The sequence below is a fragment of the Aptenodytes patagonicus genome, chromosome 2, assembly GCF_965638725.1.
Source record: "Aptenodytes patagonicus chromosome 2, bAptPat1.pri.cur, whole genome shotgun sequence".
NCBI classification, from domain to species: Eukaryota; Metazoa; Chordata; class Aves; order Sphenisciformes; family Spheniscidae; genus Aptenodytes; species Aptenodytes patagonicus.
This window is the reverse complement of record NC_134950.1, coordinates 112,165,866-112,186,624: the sequence shown is the minus strand read 5'-3', so window position 1 is coordinate 112,186,624 and position 20,759 is coordinate 112,165,866. Positions and strand designations below refer to the sequence as shown.

At 42.4% G+C, this 20,759-nt stretch overlaps 1 protein-coding gene across 5 annotated transcripts in view; it reads right to left on the bottom strand.

Moving 5' to 3' along the window:
- TPK1 (thiamin pyrophosphokinase 1) overlaps positions 1–20,759 on the bottom strand; it is a 318,844-nt gene that overhangs the window by 113,412 nt on the left and 184,673 nt on the right. For 4 of the 5 annotated variants that reach the window (XM_076330745.1, XM_076330747.1, XM_076330748.1 and 1 more), the window contains one exon: positions 19,688–19,783. The exons of the other annotated variant lie outside the window; for it this stretch is intronic. In XM_076330745.1, the coding sequence (XP_076186860.1) occupies positions 19,688–19,783 (96 nt within the window). The remainder of the gene's footprint in view (positions 1–19,687; positions 19,784–20,759) is intronic. 5 annotated transcript variants of the gene reach the window in all.

Here is a 20,759-nt window from a genome sequence, read left to right as displayed (position 1 = left end):
GCAGTGGACGGCTACAGACTCTTCAGAAGGGACAGGCGAGGAAGGAGAGGCAGTGGGGTGGCCCTGTATGTTAGGGAGTGTTTTGATTGTATAGAGCTCAACAATTGTGATGATGATACGGTTGAGTGTTTATGGGTAAGGATGAGGGGGAAGGCCAACAAGGCAGATATCCTGCTGGGAGTCTGTTATAGACCACCCAACCAGGATGAAGAGGCAGATGAAGCGTTCTACAAGCGGCTGGCAGAAGTCTCACAATCGCTAGCCCTTGTTCTCGTGGGGGACTTCAACTTCCCGGACGTCTGCTGGAAATACAACACGGCAGAGAGGAAGCAGCCTAGGAGGTTCCTGGAGTGTGTGGAAGACAACTTCCTGACACAGCTGGTAAGTGAGCCTACCAGGGGAGGTGCCTCGCTCGACCTGCTGTTTACAAACAGAGAAGGACTGGTGGGAGATGTGGTGGTCGGAGGCCGTCTTGGGCTTAGCGACCATGAAATGGTAGAATCCTCGATTCTTGGTGAAGTAAGGAGGGTGGCCAGCAAAACCATAACCATGGACTTCCGGAGGGCGGGCTTTGGCCTGTTCAGGATGCTGGTTGAGAGAGTCCCTTGGGAGACAGTCCTGAAGGGCAAAGGGGTCCAGGAAGGCTGGACGATCTTCAAGAAGGAAGTCTTAAAGGCGCAGGAGCAGGCTGTCCCCATACGCCGTAAGAACGGGCGGGGAAGACGACTGGCCTGGCTGAATGGGGAGCTCTTGCTGGGACTCAGGAAAAAAAGGAGAGTTTACCGCTTGTGGAAGAAGGGGCAGGCTACTCAAGAAGAGTACAGGGATCTCGTTAGGTCATGCAGAGAAGAAATGAGAAAGGCAAAAGCCCAGCTAGAACACAATCTGGCTGCTGTCGTTAGAGACAACAAAAAAAGCTTTTACAAATATATTAATGACAAGACGAGAGCCAAGGAGAATCTCCATCCTTTATTGGATGCGGGGGGGGAACATTGTCACCAAGGATGAGGAAAAGGTTGAGGTACTCAATGCCTTCTTTGCCCCAGTCTTTAACAGGCAGACCAGTTATCCTCAGGGTATTCAGCCCCCTGAGCTGGAAGACGGGGACAGCGAGCAGGATGAACCCCCCATAATCCAAGAGGAAGCAGTCAACGACCTGCTACGCCACCTGGATGCTCACAAGTCTATGGGGCTGGATGGGATCCACCCGAGAGTGCTGAGGGAGCTGGCAGAGGAGCTCACCAAGCCACTCTCCATCATTTATCAGCAGTCCTGGTTAACGGGGGAGGTCCCGGACAACTGGAGGCTTGCCAATGTGACGCCCATCTACAAGAAAGGCCAGAAGGAGGATCCGGGGAACTACAGGCCTGTCAGCCTGACCTTGGTGCTGGGGAAGATTATAGAGCGGTTCATCTTGAGGGCGCTCACAAGGCATGAGCGGGACAACCAGGGCATCAGGCTCAGCCAGCACAGATTCGTGAGAGGCAGGTCTTGCTTGACCAACATGATCTCCTTCTATGACCAGGTGACCCGCCTAGTGGATGAGGGAAAGACTGTGGATGTGGTCTACCTGGACTTCAGTAAGGCCTTTGACACCGTCTCCCACAGCATTCTCCTCGAGAAGCTGGCGGCTCACGGCTTAGACAGGTGTACTCTGCGCTGGGTCAAAAACTGGCTGGATGGCCGGGCCCAGAGAGTTGTGGGGAATGGAGTTAAATCCAGTTGGCGGCCGGTCACGAGCGGTGTTCCCCAGGGCTCAGTTTTGGGGCCGGTCTTGTTCAATATCTTTACCAATGATCTGGATGAGGGGATTGAGTGCACCCTCAGTAAGTTTGCAGACGACACCAAGTTGGGCAGGAGTGTTGATCTGCTCGAGGGTAGGAAGGCTCTGCAGAGGGACCTGGACAGGCTGGATCGATGGGCCGAGGTCAACTGTATGAGGTTCAACAAGGCCAAGTGCCGGGTCCCGCACTTCGGCCACAACAACCCCATGCAGCGCTACAGGCTTGGGGAAGAGTGGCTGGAAAGCTGCCTGGCAGAAAAGGACCTGGGGGTGCTGGTTGACAGCCGGCTGAACATGGGCTGGCAGTGTGCCCAGGCGGCCAAGAGTGCCGATGGCATCCTGGCCTGTATCAGAAATAGTGTGGCCAGCAGGAGTAGGGAAGTGATTGTGCCCCTGTACTCGGCCCTGGTGAGGCCGCACCTCGAATACTGTGTTCACTTTTGGGCCCCTCACTACAAGAAGGACGTCGAGGTGCTGGAGCGTGTCCAGAGAAGGGCAACGAGGCTGGTGAGGGGTCTGGAGAACAAGTCTTATGAGGAGCGTCTGAGGGAACTGGGGTTGTTCAGCCTGGAAAAAAGGAGGCTGAAGGGAGACCTCATTGCTCTCTACAACTACCTGAAAGGAGGTTGCAGCGAGGTGGGTGTCGGTCTCTTCTCCCAAGTAACAAGTGATAGGACGAGAGGAAACGACCTCAAGTTGCGCCAGGGGAGGTTTAGATTGGACGTGAGGAAAAATTTATTTACTGAAAGAGTGGTGAAACATTGGACCAGGCTGCCCAGGGAAGTGGTTGAGTCCCCATCCCTGGAGGTATTTAAAAGACGTGTAGATGCGGCACTTGGGGACATGGTTTAGTGGGCATGGTGGTCGACGGTTGGACTCGATGATCTTAGAGGTCTTTTCCAACCTTAATGATTCTATGATTCTATTCTATGATTCTACTCAAGATTAAAAGTACTACTGAAGTAGGAGGTTCAACCCCAAGTGACTGGCACATCATGTCCCAGCTGTCAGGGACAGGGACAGTAACAGGAGCGCTCTCCTGTCCCAGTCGCAGACCTGCAGAGAGCACTGCTTGACTGCTTATAATAGGCCACGGAGATGGACTGCTGTTGCTCAATTCTCTCACACTCCATCAAACCCCTGAACACTTTATTTCCTGCAAGCAGAAAGGGAGTATTTAAAAGCCTTGGTTAACAGCTTTTGGGTCCTCAGATAAAAGGTCACTGAGTGCAAAGTATTATTATTATTACTTCCATAATGTGGATCAGTTATGTTCAGTAATTGTATTTTAAAAAGCTACCACTGAGTGAGTCATATCTAGAGCCCTAACACATTGCAGCAGTAGAGTCTTTAGAAGCTGCCTTGACAATGGCCATCTGGTGAAGTTTCTGACTTTATAGGACTCAAGTCTATGGCCACTGTGATTACATGAAGTTTTACTCAACCCAGGAGCCACATAACGGTGTTCTGTGTATCTGGAATGATGTATTAATAGCATCAGCTTCTATTTTTATTACCAGGGCTAGGGCTTTACGATTCTGTTGAATATTCGTTTGCGTGAAAATTAAGCTCTTTTCTTTTTGGTGAAGAATTACACCATCTTTCTCATCACCATCAGGAAAATACTTGAGAAGCCAGACTGGATCAATATAACACATTATATTAGCAGCAAACACTGAAACAAAAAAGCTAGTCCTGCACTGCAGACAGCATGTATTTTCTGTGCAGATTACAGATCACACAGACCTTACATACAACCAATAGAATAAGAATGGTAGGAAAACCTATCCTTAAACAGGAGACAAAACAGCAAAAGCTAACGGCTAAGCTTATGGCTAAGCCATAATACATTTTCCATTTTATTGATTCCAGTGTAGAAACAAACTGCTTTTGTTTGACTGGTGATGACTGCGATTAAAAAAGATGGATCAATTATCTGAAAATAATACTACTAAAAAGACCCACCCACAACAGTTCCCTACCAGTCAACTAGCAGTAAAAATGACTCCCACCCCAATGGAGGCCATGGGGAAAATGTGCTACATTAACCTGGAACCACAGTGAAGTTAAGGTGACTTTGCAAAGGATCAGTAATCCACATATATGTTGCTTTTCTTGTGAGCAATGGGACTGAAGCTTAAATATTAGCCTAGCCTAGCCTAGTCTTCAAAAAGCTGAGCAACTACTGTGTAGGTTCTTGGTATATATACCTCACCATACATGAACTTGTTTGTTTTGGCTTTGACGTTTTCTACAGTTTAAAAAGTAAGAATGAAGGAAGCACAGAGTTCCCTCTGACTTGTAATTAAAATGATGCAATAACATTCTGAATGTGTCTTCTTTCCCTTGTAAAACTGTCAGTATGTCAGACAAATCCTGCTCTGTTATTCACACATGTGTACTCATCGCAAAGTACGGGACCTATCTGAAACAATGAAGTGCTCACTGACTGCATCTTTTTGTGATAGAGATTGCCAGAGTACTGCAAGTTGAAGAAAAATATAACAATTTCTGTATTTTAAAGTATGACAGAAGTGATCCCGAAGTTGTACTCTTTGTTCAATAGCAACAGTGCAGTGATGTCATGGATTGGTGCCCAAAAAGTAAGAAAATAAAACCAATCTAGCATGGAGTAGATCTCCATGCATCTCCATTGAAAAGGCATTCATAAAACAGAGGTTTGGGGTTGTGGCGTGTTGGGACAAGGCTAATAAAGATATCCGAAAAGGGAATGCAGCTATTATTTAGGGTTTGCATGAATTGTGCAAATGAAAAATACAAGTATGTGACAGGTATGCAAACAAACCCAGCTGGAGTATGAGAGGAGCAGGCAGGGAGAAAAGCTAAAATTCTGCACTTCTGTGATGGCTGACAGTGCTGCCTTTCACTGGTAGTCTTGGAAGCAGTGACAGGCATCAAGACATTGTAGGACTTTTAAAGCCTCTATTTGAAGGTCTAGGTATACACACTTTGTTTATTTAACAAAAAGACAGAGAGGCTAAGTCCAACAAAAACCTCAAGAGCCTTTTCATCCTAAAGCTACCACCTCTGTTAAAAAAACCACAACACAAAAATCACAAACTAACAAAACAATCAGTTCCTTCCCTGCAATCACTGCTCCTCTCGCTCTGCCAAGCACTTAAGAAAATGGATGTGCCATGACAGCACATACACAACTCTTGGTCATTCCAGAACCTAAGACAAAGTGAGTATCAAAGCACAGGCCATTTATATATTCCCACACTACAGACAAGAAAGGCCATTTATTTTTCTACTATGATTTCCTGTATAACACGGGCTACAGAATTATACTGTTACTGCTAATCAGCCCAGCAGGTAGCATTTGACTAACACACTGTACTTCAATTGAAATGTCCATGCTTCACTTAAATGTCCTGTCACCAGTCCCCTTACACAATTTGTTTTCACACAGTGCCATTCATTTCCTGAAAAAAGGATGAAAAATCCTAAATAACTACAAAGAAAAGCTTAGATCATTGCAGGCACAGTGCAGAGGGCACCATATTCTCTTAAGTCTATCTATAACCTGACTTAAACATATTGCACAGCATCTTTAAATGCGAGAGCGCTTTAATTTAGAAAGAGTTGAAGATCTAAGGGTGGGATTCAGTCATCTTTAAATGATACACTTATACATTAGTATCTCTTGAAAGAGTTTTAGGAGTCACTACCAAACAGCAGGGCAGTTAAAAGAAGGGAAGCATAAAGAAAGACTTTGTACTGGCAATTCAGGGATGTACTTCTTCCTTCTACCCTAAGCTGTAATTTAGAGGGCGCAGTAACCAAGGGGAGCCGAGGCTGCCACCACGTCGGAATGAAGTTGCTGAGGTTCCTGCTTCCACTCTCACAGAGACTATTGAAATGGACAACTTGCTGTAAACTGTTTGCAGGCTTGCTAAACACTATCTTGCTGTGAAAAGTGGTCCAGCTGTTCTGAACCAGAAAGTTCCTCTTTCTGGTATGGTTGGGTTAAATACAAAGAAGATTTTCACTGTATGATTGAGGAACACGTATTTAAGGAGAAGGATAAAAAGACACAGGAAGCTGGTAACTGCCTGGGGTGGGTGAAAAGAGTGTAATATCTAGCTTTGTAATGTCAGCATCGCCATGACATCTAAGAGTGAAGTCCAAGGCTCGAACTGACAGCAAAGGATGCCCATTCTTTTCAAAACTGTGCTCGTTACCTCTGATAAGAAATCCTCTCCCCAGGGTATGGGTAGGGCTCTGGACAGACAACTCAAAGGACTTTCTTGCAGGAGCTCATTTTCAGCCAGACAACTTGCAAACACGCCCAAGTCTCAGAGAGGTGGGTAGGTGAAAGGGAACACATTTACTGACAACCAGTAGCACTGAATGTATGGCAAAAAAGACCTCCCCTAAAGGAAAAAGGGAAGGCAACAGTAACCAAGATGTCGTAAAAGCTCTGGAGCCATGAATAAACCTCCCTCCCTCTGAGACCATGGAGACCATCCACTGCTAATACCTAAGACATTTCTATGCCAGTTACAGGTCAGATACTGTATCTGATTCGAACATAGCTTCCTTTTATCACCTTCTCACTTCATTGATATCTTTTTACCTTTCACAGCCTTTCTTAATTTCCTACCATTCATAAGCCTATTCCTTTAATTTAAAATTTTGGAGGAATATGATATAGAGAATAAAATTATTATAGTAACATGCATAGTATGTTGAAGTGTATATATATATATGCCGAGAAACATATATATTGAAGTATATTATGCTGAAAAGCAAACAATTAAGTAGTAGTGTGAATGCTACATTTATTATTGCTTTATCACTTTGACACTTTATTAATTTTGACCAGTTTACAAGAAAAGCATTTTTTTCTTCATAAGGCAATTTTGTCGACTCAGGATGTGGTTTGAAAATCCAGATATATCATTTCTGGTCTCTGCATCGGCTTCAGTACTGAAGACTTTAAAACACAGCAAGCACTTTCCTTGATAACAAATGAGCCAGAGTAGATTTCAGCTCATTCTCCCATAGCTGAATTAGAGCTCTTGTGCTGGTCAGATCACAGTCATTTTTATATATCATCCACAAAACTGCAATGTAAATTTAATGAACAACTGAAATCCCATGACCCAATGCTGAATATATAGCAAAATATTGTCCATTTTAGTTCATTATACTGGCTCTCTAGCTCAGTGTTTTACATAAAAGGTATGGCATTCATTTCCTACGGGAATGATATGCCCAGCCACACAGCAGCATCTGAACTTTGCTCAGGTAGACTCCTCTTTACTCTAGACGGAATTTGCTTGTTGCTTCAACCATCTGACTCTTCATGGGAACAAGAGCTCTCAGCCGAAGGCTGCCATCCTGTCTGTGTACCTGAGATGATAACCTTCAATCAGCTTCATCATCACCTCATTGATTCCACTAATCTTTATATTATATTCTTCCAGCTCCTTCACAAAGCATTTCTTGCTTCTTACGCTCATTTTCTTACATTTTTACCCAAGTGCTTTCTCTATTTGTAACCCTTTTTATTTCAAATAAGAGGTTAATTCTTTCTGCTAATGACAATAAGCATGCAAACAGATTGCATTTCTCTGCTTAAAACAAGCAATGTGTATGATGGTAAGATGGAAAACGGAAAGATAATCTCAAAATCCAGTCACAGATTTGAGTAGCTGGAAAGATTTTAATCTTGGTTCTACTATTGCCTTGTGTTTACATCTCTAGTCAAATGACTTGATTTCATTTCAGTGCTTTGGCTTTGCTCTCTCCTGCAGGTAAATGGAACTTTTGAGGGTGTATATAACATCATCTGGCATAAAGTTTGTGGAACATAAACTTCATAAATATTGACTTTATTCTTTCTTACTTACAGAAACCTAATCTACAAAATCCACGTGAACTGCTGGACCCCAAGCAATCTGAATTTAACTGCTTGCTCTTGTGCTGAATATTCCTGTATGACCTGGATCAAACAGTACTCCCTGTGCCTCAGGTAGAGTAGGGACAGCAATAACTCCCGCTCTGCTACTGCCGGTCAGCTGGAGTGCAGCTCTACAATTCATGCTGCATGTGAGATCAGGGTCATTGGAACTCCTTGTTGCCTCAGATTTTCTAGGTGAAGGGCTTGTCCCTACTCCAGACTGTTGTGAGTAGGCAAAACAGACTCCATACTGTTGTGAGTAGTCAAAAGCGCACTAAACCTCTTAGAGCAATCTGTTCACTGAGGCTTTGGAGGAAAATGTGTGCTGGTTTTGACCCTGACACATTTATTCTGTGCACGAACAAGGATTCCAGGACTATCAATCATGTGTCTTCTGAAAAACCATAAAATCTCCTTGTCTTTTACAACAGTATGAAAAGACATTCACAAGCATCAGGCTAACCTTTCTGTTCCCACAGCTGAACCACTGTAATCCACAGCGCGTACTGCGGCATCACCCCACAGAAATGTAAAACCAATCACTGTAAACTATCATATCCCTAAGCAAGCAAGCCCTGTATTAGCAGCAATGCAAGAGGCCCTCAAAAGACTATGCTAAAATGGTCTAGAAAATCTCTTTAACGATCTCATATCCACTCGCATCTAGTGCCAAAAGCTGTGTTTGGCACATGCTGTGTTTTTAATCTCTTCATATACTGCCTCCAGGATTAAAAAAAGGAAAAACAAACTAACTAAAAACTCCCATCAATGAACAACTCAAGGGAGGGAAAAAAAGTGATCCTATCTTCTTCATGAGAATCTGTTTGTTGTGAGCTTTGCATTTCACATTGCGCTTAACTCTGGCTGTCAGTCTTTACTGAAGTAGCCTTCCTTCCCCTCCCTCCAACATGTTTCCATGTTGTCACAAGATCAGCAGGACAACACAACTACAACCCACCACCTCCCTGTGAGCAGGACCCCCAGCCCGCCATGCTGACACCTGTCATCCCACACTCCTCAACTAGAGCCAGCCTGCAGCCTGTGTTGAAGGTTAACCCAGTTCCGCAGGGTCAGCAGGTGGGAAGGGCACTGCACAGGGAAGAGGCTCTTTGCTGTGAAGACTCTTCCTAAAAGCCTTCGTTATTCCCCCAAAGGGATACAGATCAGATCCAGGTAAGGGAGCCTTGCCTGGACCGTGGCTCCTGCTGCAGCACGCTGGCAGAGAGACAGTCTTGTACAGGAAAGTCTCTGGCTACTCAGGACCTGATGGATCAGAGACACTGTAAGTTCTGCCTGCTAGCTCACAAACAGGATATATATCCCAGGACACATATCAGTGAGAGTGTGTGCGCCTCTGCACACCTCCATGAGCCCTGACAACTTCTCTTCGATTTCCTTTACAGTCCTGTGGTGGGTTAACCTTGGATGGCAGCCAGGCACCCACCCCAGCTGCTCTCTCACTCCCCTTCCTCAACAGGACAGGGGGAGAAAATAAGATGAAAAAGCTCATGGGTCAAGACAAGGACAGGGAGATCGTTAATTACCAATTACCATCACAGGCAAAAGAGACTCGACTTGGGGAAAATTAATTTAATTCATTGCCAATTAAAAATCAAGTTAGAGAGAAAAAAAAGACAAAACTAAAACCACCTTTCCACCACCCCTCTTTTTCCCAGGCCCAACTTCACTCCTTCATTCCTGAGTCCTCTATCTCCCCACTTCCCTGAGCAGCACAGGGGAATGGGGGGCTGTGGTCAGTCCATAACAGCTCCTTTCTGCCTCTCCTTCCTTCTCATGTTGTTCCCCTGCTATAGTGTGGGGTCCTCTCCATGGGGTACAGTCCTTCAGGAACAAACTGCTCCAGCATGTGTCCCCCACAGGCTGTAGCTCCTGCCAGGAGCCTGCTCCTGCGTGGGCTCCTCTCCACAGGCTGCAGCTTCCTTCAGTGCACATCTACCTGCTTTGGCATGGGGCCCTCCACCGGCTGCAGTGTGGATATCTGCTCCACCATGGTCCTCCATGGCTGCAAAGTGGATACCTGCTCCAGCGTGGGCTCTCCACAGGCCGCAGCTCCCTCAGGAAATATCCACCTGCCCTGGCAGGGGCTCTCCAGAGGAATCCCTCCAGGGGCGGCTGGAGCCCCTCCTGCCCTCCTCCCACTCTCCCCTTGGGGCTCGCAGGGCTGTTTCTCACTCTTTTTCCCTCGCCCTTCGCTGCCGGGCAGCGTTCTGCCCTTTCTTAGCTGCGCTTTCCCCGAGGCGCCCGCCCGTGGCCGAGGGGCCCAGCTGTGCCCTGCGGTGGGGCCGCTGGAGCTGGCTGAGTCCGGCGTGGGGCAGCCCCGGCCTGGCCTCTCCTCAGAGACCCCTGCAGCCGCCCCCCAGCACCTGGGCACACAAACCCAATACAAGTCCCTACTTCAGCCTAACTAATAACCCTCATCGCTTAACTCATTATTATTTCTGCTACTCTAGAAGGCTGAGATGAACATAAGATGTGCCTCTCTCGGCCACAAAGCTCCCTTTCCTTTCCCACCACACCTTTGTGTGGTTTTGTTTCAGCTCCTGCCCAGACGCTGGTCTGGGACCCTTGGAAAGCCTACAAAGGAGGCTACACAAACCTGTGGTATTTCAAGGCAACAGGGTAGATTTTCTGTAGACAAGGGTTGCTGTATGAAACTCTCCACCAGCAGCCCACAGGCACTTATACCCAGATGAACAGAGAAAGCAGACCTCAACACTATGAGAGGTGAGATCTTTTCCTGTGGCTTCCTAAACCAGATGTGTCTGTTCTTTAATTTTCTGCCTATTTTTATTTCCATTCTGTCACGTTAAATTTAGGTATCAAATTTTAAGGAAAGAATCACAGATTTTTAAGGGAAAACATTCCGTATGAAATACAGAAAAGGAAATTAAAAAATCTCCATTTCCATTTAAGGGTGATGCTATTTTTTTTTTTCATCGGACTAAGAGTTAATGGCTCAGGTGCTTTCCCTGCGTATCTTAACATTTAGCAATGAAGTCTGTATAAAAGATGCCACAAATAATACAGAGCTGTAGGGCATCCTCACTCTCCTGCAGCAGCATCACAGAGGAGATAATAGCAAAAGAGGCGTTTGTGCCTAACTAGAATGAGACGTTAGCTCTGCTATTTAAAAAGTTTAAACTTGGGTTCACACAGGTCTGAAGATCTCCCGATAGGTCCCAACAGAACAGTAATCTTTTCAGCTGGTCTGAACATTAATCTTCATGATGAACAAGGGGATAATAGCCTGTCCTATTACACTCAAGGGAAAGATATAAGATCTGAAACTAAAGACGGAAAATTTTTCCCGTGTCTCTCAGGCCCTATTCTGCGAATCGTTCCTCTTTTGAGTGATTTCACTGAATACTTGGGCAGAACAGATTTTTTTTTTTTTTCCATGGGAGTGCAGATTTGCAGAAAGAAGTCTTGAATTTATACATTTGTTTCTAAGAGGCTGGAGATATTCTTATATTGAAGGAAGTAGGTTAGGACCTTGGATGCCAATTTTTGTTTTCAGAGTAGGTTCAGTATTTATAGCAGGTAAGCTAAACATAGCCTGAATAATGTCAGCTTACACCCACTACAGAATCTATTTTATTTTTCTACACTGTCCTCTAGACCGTATAAATTTAGCCATGCACTTAAAAAGAAATGAAGCATGATTTCTTAAACTGGAGGTGCTTGTGAAGCTGTAAACATTTTATGCTCACATTTAATTTGCACAAAATATTTAGTTTTAATTGTTCAGTGCTTAGTTGTTCAGTTGTTTAAAAGGGAAGCTCAATGGGTTCTTTAAGCAAGTTGAAGAGACCATCCCCCGAGTCTCCTCCTTAGCAGTGACAAAGTCAAATCAAAAGGTAGCTGATTAAAAAAAGAACAGTGTGAGCACCAGAACTAGCAAAGCCTGGTTGCCAGTGTGGCTCTGCTATGAAGGCCCTTCAATCCCTACCTCTATTGAGCTTGTGCTACTGCCTTTTTTACAGTGGGAATACTGTAGGGGCCTTGCAAGTATTACCAGGCTACCGCATTTTCACAATATTTGTGAAGAGTTAAATTAGTGTAAGCCCCTCCATCCCTTCTTGAACACTGCTGGTGTCAGCCAAGAGGTCCAGAGTAAAAGGTCAGGGAAAGTCAAAGGATTGGAGAAGACAGTGAGGCCTCAGGACCACAGGCTAAACCTTTTCTGTGTAGCACCAGCCACACACTTTTACTTTGCAACAGTCTTAATACCTTCCTCTCCCCTCCGTCCCCAATACTCCTTTCTAGGTAAGGAAAAGAAAAAAAGAGAAAGACCCACCACGGCTTCAAAAGATTTGACCAATATTACAATTTTACTGTTTCTCTTGACTGTTCAAAGGCCACACAACGTTACAAAAATGGGGAAAATGTCATGGGAGAAAAAAAAAAACCAAACCAAAACCAGTAAGGAAGAGTTCTTATATGCACTTACTTAGGTTAAATAAGTTTCCTTCAACAGGACAAAAAAAAAAGAAGCCACAGAAAAAGGTTAATTGGTTAATTCGTTGATTCACCTACTGCTTGAAGGACCAGCTCACTGCAGTTTATGAAGTTATGAAACTGTTCTCTCTAAAGCCAGTGTTTCTACACTCACGGATGTAGAAAACTGCTAAAGTTTTGTAAAAAACTATCTCACCAATAGCCAAAAACCTGTCACTTACTCTTGACAAGCATCTCAATTTAGTAGGAAGAAATCATATTTGAGATGTAAAAAATGCCCTATTATAATCTGCAGTTAAAATTTGCTGTACCAGCAAAATTTTCTTAACATGCTTGATTATAAACTTACATCCCATTAACTAAACAGAATTTCATAAGAATACTCCTAACTTACGGGAGATTTCATAACACCACAGTATTCATGTGTCAAGCAGGAAAAAAATAAACCAAGTTATTTATGAAAATCTCAGGCAACAAACTGAGCTCTCAGTCCTTGAACTGCAGAGAAATTCCTGGTGTCAAAACCTATGGCTGTTCAAGATTTCCTGCTACAACATCCACCTCCAAGACTCTGTCAATGCAAGTACGACAGTCTTTTGAGAACAGTGGTATGTCAGTGTAGCCCAGCCACTTTCCCCGGATCGAGGCAGTTACATCAGCAATAGCTACTCTCAGGGAAGCTGTGCTCCTGGAAAGCCGAAGGGGCTGGAGGGGAGAGGAGAATCACCTCTCCTATCAAAAATAGTTATAAACAGGACAAAATTGGTGATTACAAAGGGAACAGTACATTGCCTGTTGTAACCTCATGTTTTCTGTTTCAAATATGTTTAGCCTTTGACTAAGTTGAGAGAACAGTAGCTGGCTGTCTTATTAGCTTCCACAGTCTCATTAATGAGCGTATCCTTGATCTCTCCCATCCCCTGAACTGCCTAAATAAATGGTATTTTTTTCCCCCGTTCTTCCCCTCCCCAAAGCTTGATATGGGGTTTATCTTTTTTAAACAAACAAAAATCAACGCATTCTCCAGAAATCCCACTCTGCTTCTGCTTTTTTTCTTTAAATTATCTTCATAGACCAAATACCAGCCCCAGTAGAGTATACAAGGATTACATAAGAAAATTTCTCAGTATGTGATGAACTGTGTTCTTACAGACACCCACTTTGCATGAAATTATTCTAACACAAAGATAGTCAGTGTGTCTTGATGCCCACAGCTGTAGTAGAACAGGTATACAGCCTGCTTCCTTCACATGAAATTAGGGTGTTTCTCTTCGGGAACTGGCAAGTTCTGATATCCTGTATTACAAGAAATGTACTTTGCCATACCCTTACAATGGGAAGCCTTAAAATAATTCAACAGTAGGAAAGATGGGTTAGATACTGCATTCCTGGGAGATGGGTTTGGACCTTAGAGTCAAAATAGTCAGCGCTCAAGGGTACGTCTGTACACCCTATAGGAGGGATTTACTCCTGTTGAAAGGTATTATGAAATTCTACATTTTAGAAGTGGGAATTAACAGGAAACACTTTAGATCCATTTGTTTCTTTCTGACAGGAAAGGTTTATGAAGAGGATTACTATTAATAACTCATGAAAATCTTTTGATACAGCACTTGACAGTATAGAAACCTTTTCATTACACATATTTAACTTCCCCTAAAATATATCTCATTTGCATTTTCTATTCTCCTCCTGTGAGGCATTAAGAAGAAAAACTCGACAGTGCCACCAAAACAGAACAGGTTCATTCTTAGCCCTGCCTCCTATATGGAATTTGGAAATAGAGCCACAAGATTCAGGGTCCTTATAAAAGCTTCACACTCCAGCTCCATGCCAGCTTTGGTATCTTCCAGACTGCCTCTCACCCTGTTTTATGGTATTTAGTTACTTCCCTGTTCCCAAATCCTGGTAATGGCCTGTCCTCATCCCTAGGCTTTCCTTTAAAAGCCATTCCCGCTACTGTTCTGGGTCCCCAAAAGTTTTCAGAAGTGAAAAGAAGTAGTGATCCGGCATGAAATTACCAACTACTAACGTGAGCAGCAAAATTATGATTCAGTCAGGAACTGAAGCTGATATATTTACTGTTACAAAAATGATGCGTCATCAGGAATAACCTCAACTGATAGACAAAACCAAAGCTAAGCCGAACAGAGCCTGGTACTTGCAATAGTTATACCCTTTCTACATGGGACTGCTCTTTATGTGAAAAATCATTCTCTTTTAAAATACTTTCTGAACTTCATTTTAGAGTATTTTCTGTTTTCCTTCAGGGTCTTTTTCTTCGTGTAAAGACAAACCACAGAGTGCTTAATAAGCTGTTTGAACACTGCACAGCTGAAGGTGGTACATATACATCACTTCATTGCCTTCTCTTCAGCACTTTATAAACACAGGACTTCACCAACATTATGTTTAGTTTAGCCTCCCTCAACAGAAAAGAAAGTGGACTGATTTGACACTTTCTTTAAAAGGGCAAAGGGAAGAATGCTTGCATTCACTTAAAAGAAGTAATATCCTAGACTGCTGACAGATTGAACCTTTAAAGTGTAATTTTAAAATGGAAATGTTAGTATAGTATCCCTTTACTGCAAAGGGTTTTTAGGAAGAGTTGGTTTGGGTTTTTTCACTTTTCATATTGACGCTGATGCTTTTATCAATTTAAACACACTAACATTAAACCACTAAAAGGCATGTAGGTTTCAATAAAATTCATTTTTTATATCTTCAGACCATATAACCAAATGAGCTGCTTTAACTTTTTTTAAGCAGAAAAGATAATAAAGTTAAATGAAAAGTCCCAGAGCTTAGTTTTAAGACTAAATGGTATTTTACATTAAACAGTTAAAGAACTCTGAGATAGAGATAATGGCTTAAATCTATCTTTACGTTATGAGGATTCTTCATGGAGCTGCATAATTGATAAACACGCTTCCACTTCTCACTGGCGTGAGCTGCTATGAGCTGCCTGTGAGTCAGACCAGGGACACTGTTATGGAAATAGCACTTGATGAACATTGGGAATTGGACCATCACCCCCAGCTGTACCACTAGCACACTGGGAGACTGTGGACAAGTTGCTTCTGTACTTCTGCTTTCCCATCTGCAAATGGAAGATAATAATGTTCACTTTTAATGCAAGATCTGTTGATCTCTAACTAAGAGATATTGTAACCATGCCTATCATTTTGCCAGTTCAGTTGGTTTCTTGAAATAGCTTGTGTTACATGAGAGAAAATTAAGACCAGAAAGTAGTACCAGACAGAAATGACTGTAAATAAGTTTACTTGAAGGTCTTGTAATGAAGAAAGGAAAGTACTCACATAACCACAGAATGGATAAAATAGCGATTAAAGCAGTAAAGCAAAATGTGCACACCTAAGTGTTCAATAGACCATAAACAACGTAAAAGAAACACATGGCATAAATAAAGACAGAGTTATAAAGACATTAAAAAAAGCATCACATAGGGCCAGGAAGGTATACTGCCAGCAAATTTCTGTGTTTATATACATACATGCACATGCATGTGCGTGCATGCATACTCACAGTCATGCAGAAAGAGGAAGAGAAATATCTAACAGCCTTTAGGTTGGAAAGAAACTTCAGGAGTCAGATTCTGTTTGTGGTACTTCACTGCTTCACCCATCCACTACAGTGCAACTCACAAATGAATTAGGGCTGTGGAGAGGAAAAAATTAAGACTGATTCTAGCTGGCACACATAAAGAGTACTGCTTGTTCTAACATTTATTGCAGTATGTAATTTTAAATACATATAATTAGGTGACTTAGATATCACAAAATGACCCCAATGCTGCTTTCTGCATGACTTGGCTATGCGACTCAAATATGCAATGTAAACCAGAAATGAATGACCCTGAGAATTCAGAAACTATTCTAAGAGTTTTTATTTGAGACATAAGGAAAAAACAGTTATGAATTTGGCTAATTATTCTAGAAGACAGAATTACTGCTGTTTATATCAAACAAGGAGTTCAAGAACTAACAAGGTGTTTTTTCTCCCAGATTTGTGTCTCAGTTGACCATCAACTCCAATTGCATCTTTCCTTGTAGTAAAGGCATTTCTAAGGCCTCTTCTCAAACTGTATTCTCCAACAACCAGTCAGATCTAAACTAACTTGCAGCCTTCTCTCCAGTGGGGGCACTGAGTGTCTATCTCACCTTCACTCCCACACAGGTAACCTCTAAGAAAGCTGTTCGACATGATTATCTTTCAGTACTCTGTTCCTCTGTTCTAAAATTATTTGTTCAAAAGCTATTTGGGTGAGCAGGAAGGAAGAGGAGGAGGATGACGGAGGTGCAGAGACATGGAAAGTAAATTACACAAACTTAATTCCTTTGGAACAAAATATTGCCCCCATATGTTCACGTGAGCTCAAAAACCTCCTTGACATAGAACCTCCATAGAGGTGACTGATAGATCAGAGTAGAAATTTTATCCGTTCAGTACAGCAGATAAATGACAACTTATTCTCTAACCAACGGACGAACATCTGTTTCAAATACATCAGCTCCCCACAGTTGAATTTCATCCAGACAAACTATGTCACAGGATTGTGGATCCATGGTATACATTGAATGTAATTAATTTCCTAGCTTAACATATTGCTACCCAGAAAGAGCAGCAAACACAGCATGACCGTGGTTATCAATTTTTTTTTAAAGATACTAAAGAGATATTTTCCTTGTTTAGTAACTTCAACGATAAATCATGGGGAAACAGATTTGTAGTGTCTCTTTTGTCATATTCCTCTTTGACAAGTGCTCTGAATAAGCTAGACAGAGTGGGTAAAAATCAAAGCTGGAGACACATATTTTTCCTGGAACTGGGAAGACATATTCCACCTAGTTAATACTCTCAGTTAAAAGGAAAGCTTTTATGATATTTTTTCCAGAAGGAAAAAAAAAAAAAACATTGTCACATGCAAGTTTGTACTTCAGGCCAAAAATGCAAATGCAAATGAAGAACCCCTTCTCTATCCACTGCTAGTTTTCAGACCCCAGACCTTCCTTTCTTCTCAGCTGTATGTACTTCCCAGGTGACCACAGAATTCAATGGCAGCTTTCTTCTCTGAAGAGATTTGTGTTCTCCTTGAAGATTTTAGATCTATGGCTTCAACAGCCTGTTTTCTTACAACTTGACATTTTTATGCCAGAATGTTACTCGTAAAGACACCTAAATTAAGTGCAGATTTAGGTATTTAAAGAGGCTAGAGTTTCAGAAAGGCCAAGTGGTTGCATCCATAAACTGAGGCCAGTATATGTTGCAAGTGCTCAGAATCTCTGGGTTACTGGGGGAACAGGCATCAAGCTAAGCACTGAATTATCAGGACATCCAGAAGAATCACCAAGCTTCCTACTAACAAATTATACCTAATGCTTCAGAACAAAGAGCAAATTGGAACCTAAACTAGTAATTTATACAGTTGTGATATAATTTTGGGTTCCTTTTGCTTAAGTTTCACATATTATTTGCCTAAGTTGAATCAATGACTTGAAACTCCTTATGTCAGAAAATGCAGAAGACCAAAAAAAGAAATGTATGCTTTAGCTAGTGTGCATGAATCAGCTGATAGCATCTTATTATGTTTTATGGAACAGACACTGCAAGCAAGAAGAAGCTAGGACTTAAGAACATGGTACTTAGTTTTAGAAAACATTTCTGTATTACTTCTTGCACCTCTGAAAAACTCAGATTGTATTTAAAGCACATCTTACCTATAACAGCATGAAAATATAACTGAACTGAAATCTTAGGTTTAGTACATTGGCATGAACTCTACACAATTACTACAATTACACTCTGGCTTGTTACAACGCAGTATCCTTTAGCCAACTTAACAGGGCTTTACCTAGGAGAGTGATCAAAGAATTCAAAGTTTTACAAATAGGCTACTTATTGTTGAAACACATCTGTAGCTGTCATGTTCCCATTGCTCTTATTTTAACCACACATTGATTATTTATTATAAAACCTCTTGTGATAGCTTAAAAAAAATCCCTCTACAGCAATAGCTGGGATTTGATAATGAACCGAGTCCAGGAAACACTCAAGTTCTCCTTCATTCTAAGGGTAATTCTGTTATGAGAGAAGCACCTTACTTGCCAAAATCAAAACAAATCCTAGGCATAGGTGGCTCCTCTGTTCTGACGGCGCTCATTATCATTCGTGTCCTAGATGGCAAGACACCCCTCTGTGCTCTTGTGATGATAAATTATAGGCAAAAAAAAAAATTATCATATGAGGAGTTTCCTCGCTCACAGCCAGATAAGAGAAGTGTATGGAGAAACTCTCCCATCTCTGTCTATACTGATGGGGAAAAAACCTCATGAACAACAGTATGCATTGAGGGCGGCAAGAGGAGACGCAACTGCAGATGGCCATTGTGTGACAGCACTCTGAAATGCCCCATGGACATATATTTCCTTTAGAAGATCAAGACATTTCAAAATAGCTTAAGCAAAAACTGGTTAATTATTTATCAGCCTGGAGTGAGGAGAGAAGAAAGAGGGAGTGGTATTGGCATCTCCATCTCTTGCTACTTTGTTGGAGTACAGTGATCTCAGGAAGTAGGGCAACTTTCCTATCCTGCTACAATGAAAATGGGAAAAGAGGAGCTTTACGCATCTCCTTCCATCTTGTGCTGTTTTTTTCATTTCCTTACATGAGTCTTGCCCTCACTGTTGGTAAAAGGATGCAGCAGCTGTTTCCTCTCAATCCCTTTCACCTGTAGGTACAGAGCAGAAAAGAGAGTTCAGGCCTTACGAATGACTGCTGCATGGGGGGGAAAGGGGAGCAATCCCAAGAGCACATCTGCCATCGACTCATCATGTTGGAAATTCCCAAGGAATTTTAACTTCGCATCTTAGAGAGACAAAACAAGCGGGCCTCTGAAACCAAAATGTGGAAGGGGAGGGGGAACGTTGCCTTCTTCACCTTTCCAATGAAATGAGCAGCTGACAACTCCATATGGCTCCTTTTAAGTTTAGTGCACTGCTTGCCCTGCAAAGGTTCCCTTTGATTCCAGGGGAACCTTTTGCAGAAGGAGGTATTGCTTACCGTATGTAACATTGGCAGGATAAGATTCCCCCTCCCGTCTCACCTTTGGGAGGGGAGAGGAAGGAGATGAACATCAAGGTTCAGTGTGCCAAGACTTGAAAATATATTTACATGCCAAAGTGGGACTCTTCCTTTGAACACCAGCCACAACAGCTCTTCTGCACTTTAGGTAGTTCATTAACAGAAATCAATACAAGCTGCCTTTTAAGAAAGCCAATGCTTGTTCAACACCTTACACTGTAATTCCTTTTAGCAGAAGCATCAATGCTTACAAGGTGTGCAGTAAATTATGGCAAAACCACAGAATGGCAAGGCTACAGAAAATATTGTTTCATTTCAGTGCAAACTTAAAACATAAACCTAGATACATTGAGAGGAAGAGTAACTACTAAGAACCAAAGATGTGTTGCCTTTACCTGGAGGCCCTTCTTCTCTATCTTTTTCTGGAGTATCTGAAGGCACTTGGTGAAATCTGTGAGGTCCTGATCCATGGTCTCAATTAACTCACATCCCTAGTGAAGAAGCAGCAAAACAGAAAGGGAAAAAAAATAACGTCAGTCATCTTTCAATTTCGAGAACTAATGCTGTCTTTGGTGAAATTAACTGCAGTCAACAAACTCTTTAAGAGTCTGCATGGAGATGCAGAATTAAGTAAAAGACTATTAACTTTGCAGAGCCCAAAGATCATAGGTCCCAGCTGAACAAATTATTACGAAACAGCAGTTTGATAGGCACAGGAATAGATATTCAAAACCCATTGAGTACATTTGTGAGTTTGGATAAGCATGTTCTACGATGCTCTGCTGGATGGACAAGTTATGGTGTAGTGAGCCCTGGGTGATCAGTAACTTCCAGGATCAGGTTCCAGGAAAATGACTGTCCTCTCTGGTGCTACAGTTACTACGTTTCTGCTACGTATTTTCAAATGTGTATAAATGTAAGCATACAAAAATGTTCAAGCTTCCCGGAACCAGTGCAGTTGTACTAGTTAATTTGCAGTGATACAACAACAGTTTCCTTGCAGTGGGGTAATATGGATGAGAGCATGTTAAAGTGGAGAAGAGCAGGAGTTCGGATTTCTTAATTGAAAGCTAAAGCAATTCCTAAGCCTCTGATAAAAAGCTGAGTAAGGAAAAGTGGAGTATATCTACCACAAAGTCACTATTCAAAGAGGTTTCAAGGATACAAAATACCCAATACAGCATCGTAAATTAAAATAAGAACCATACACGCTGGATTTAGAGGTTCCCTCTCCTACCACTTCAAGGTCCCCTTAAAAGCCTCCTAGCTTTGTCTTTATCTGACAGATTTTATGTTTCTGCTATACACAATAACAACTGATAAGAGAAAAGCATTCAGACTACAGAATCTTTGTATGTGTGCCTGTGTGTATAAAGTACATTATTTTGTTACATCAGAAAAAAAACCCAAAATGTTAAAGTTGCCTCTACCTTAGTGGTAAAAATAAAGGTACAGAACACGAAATTT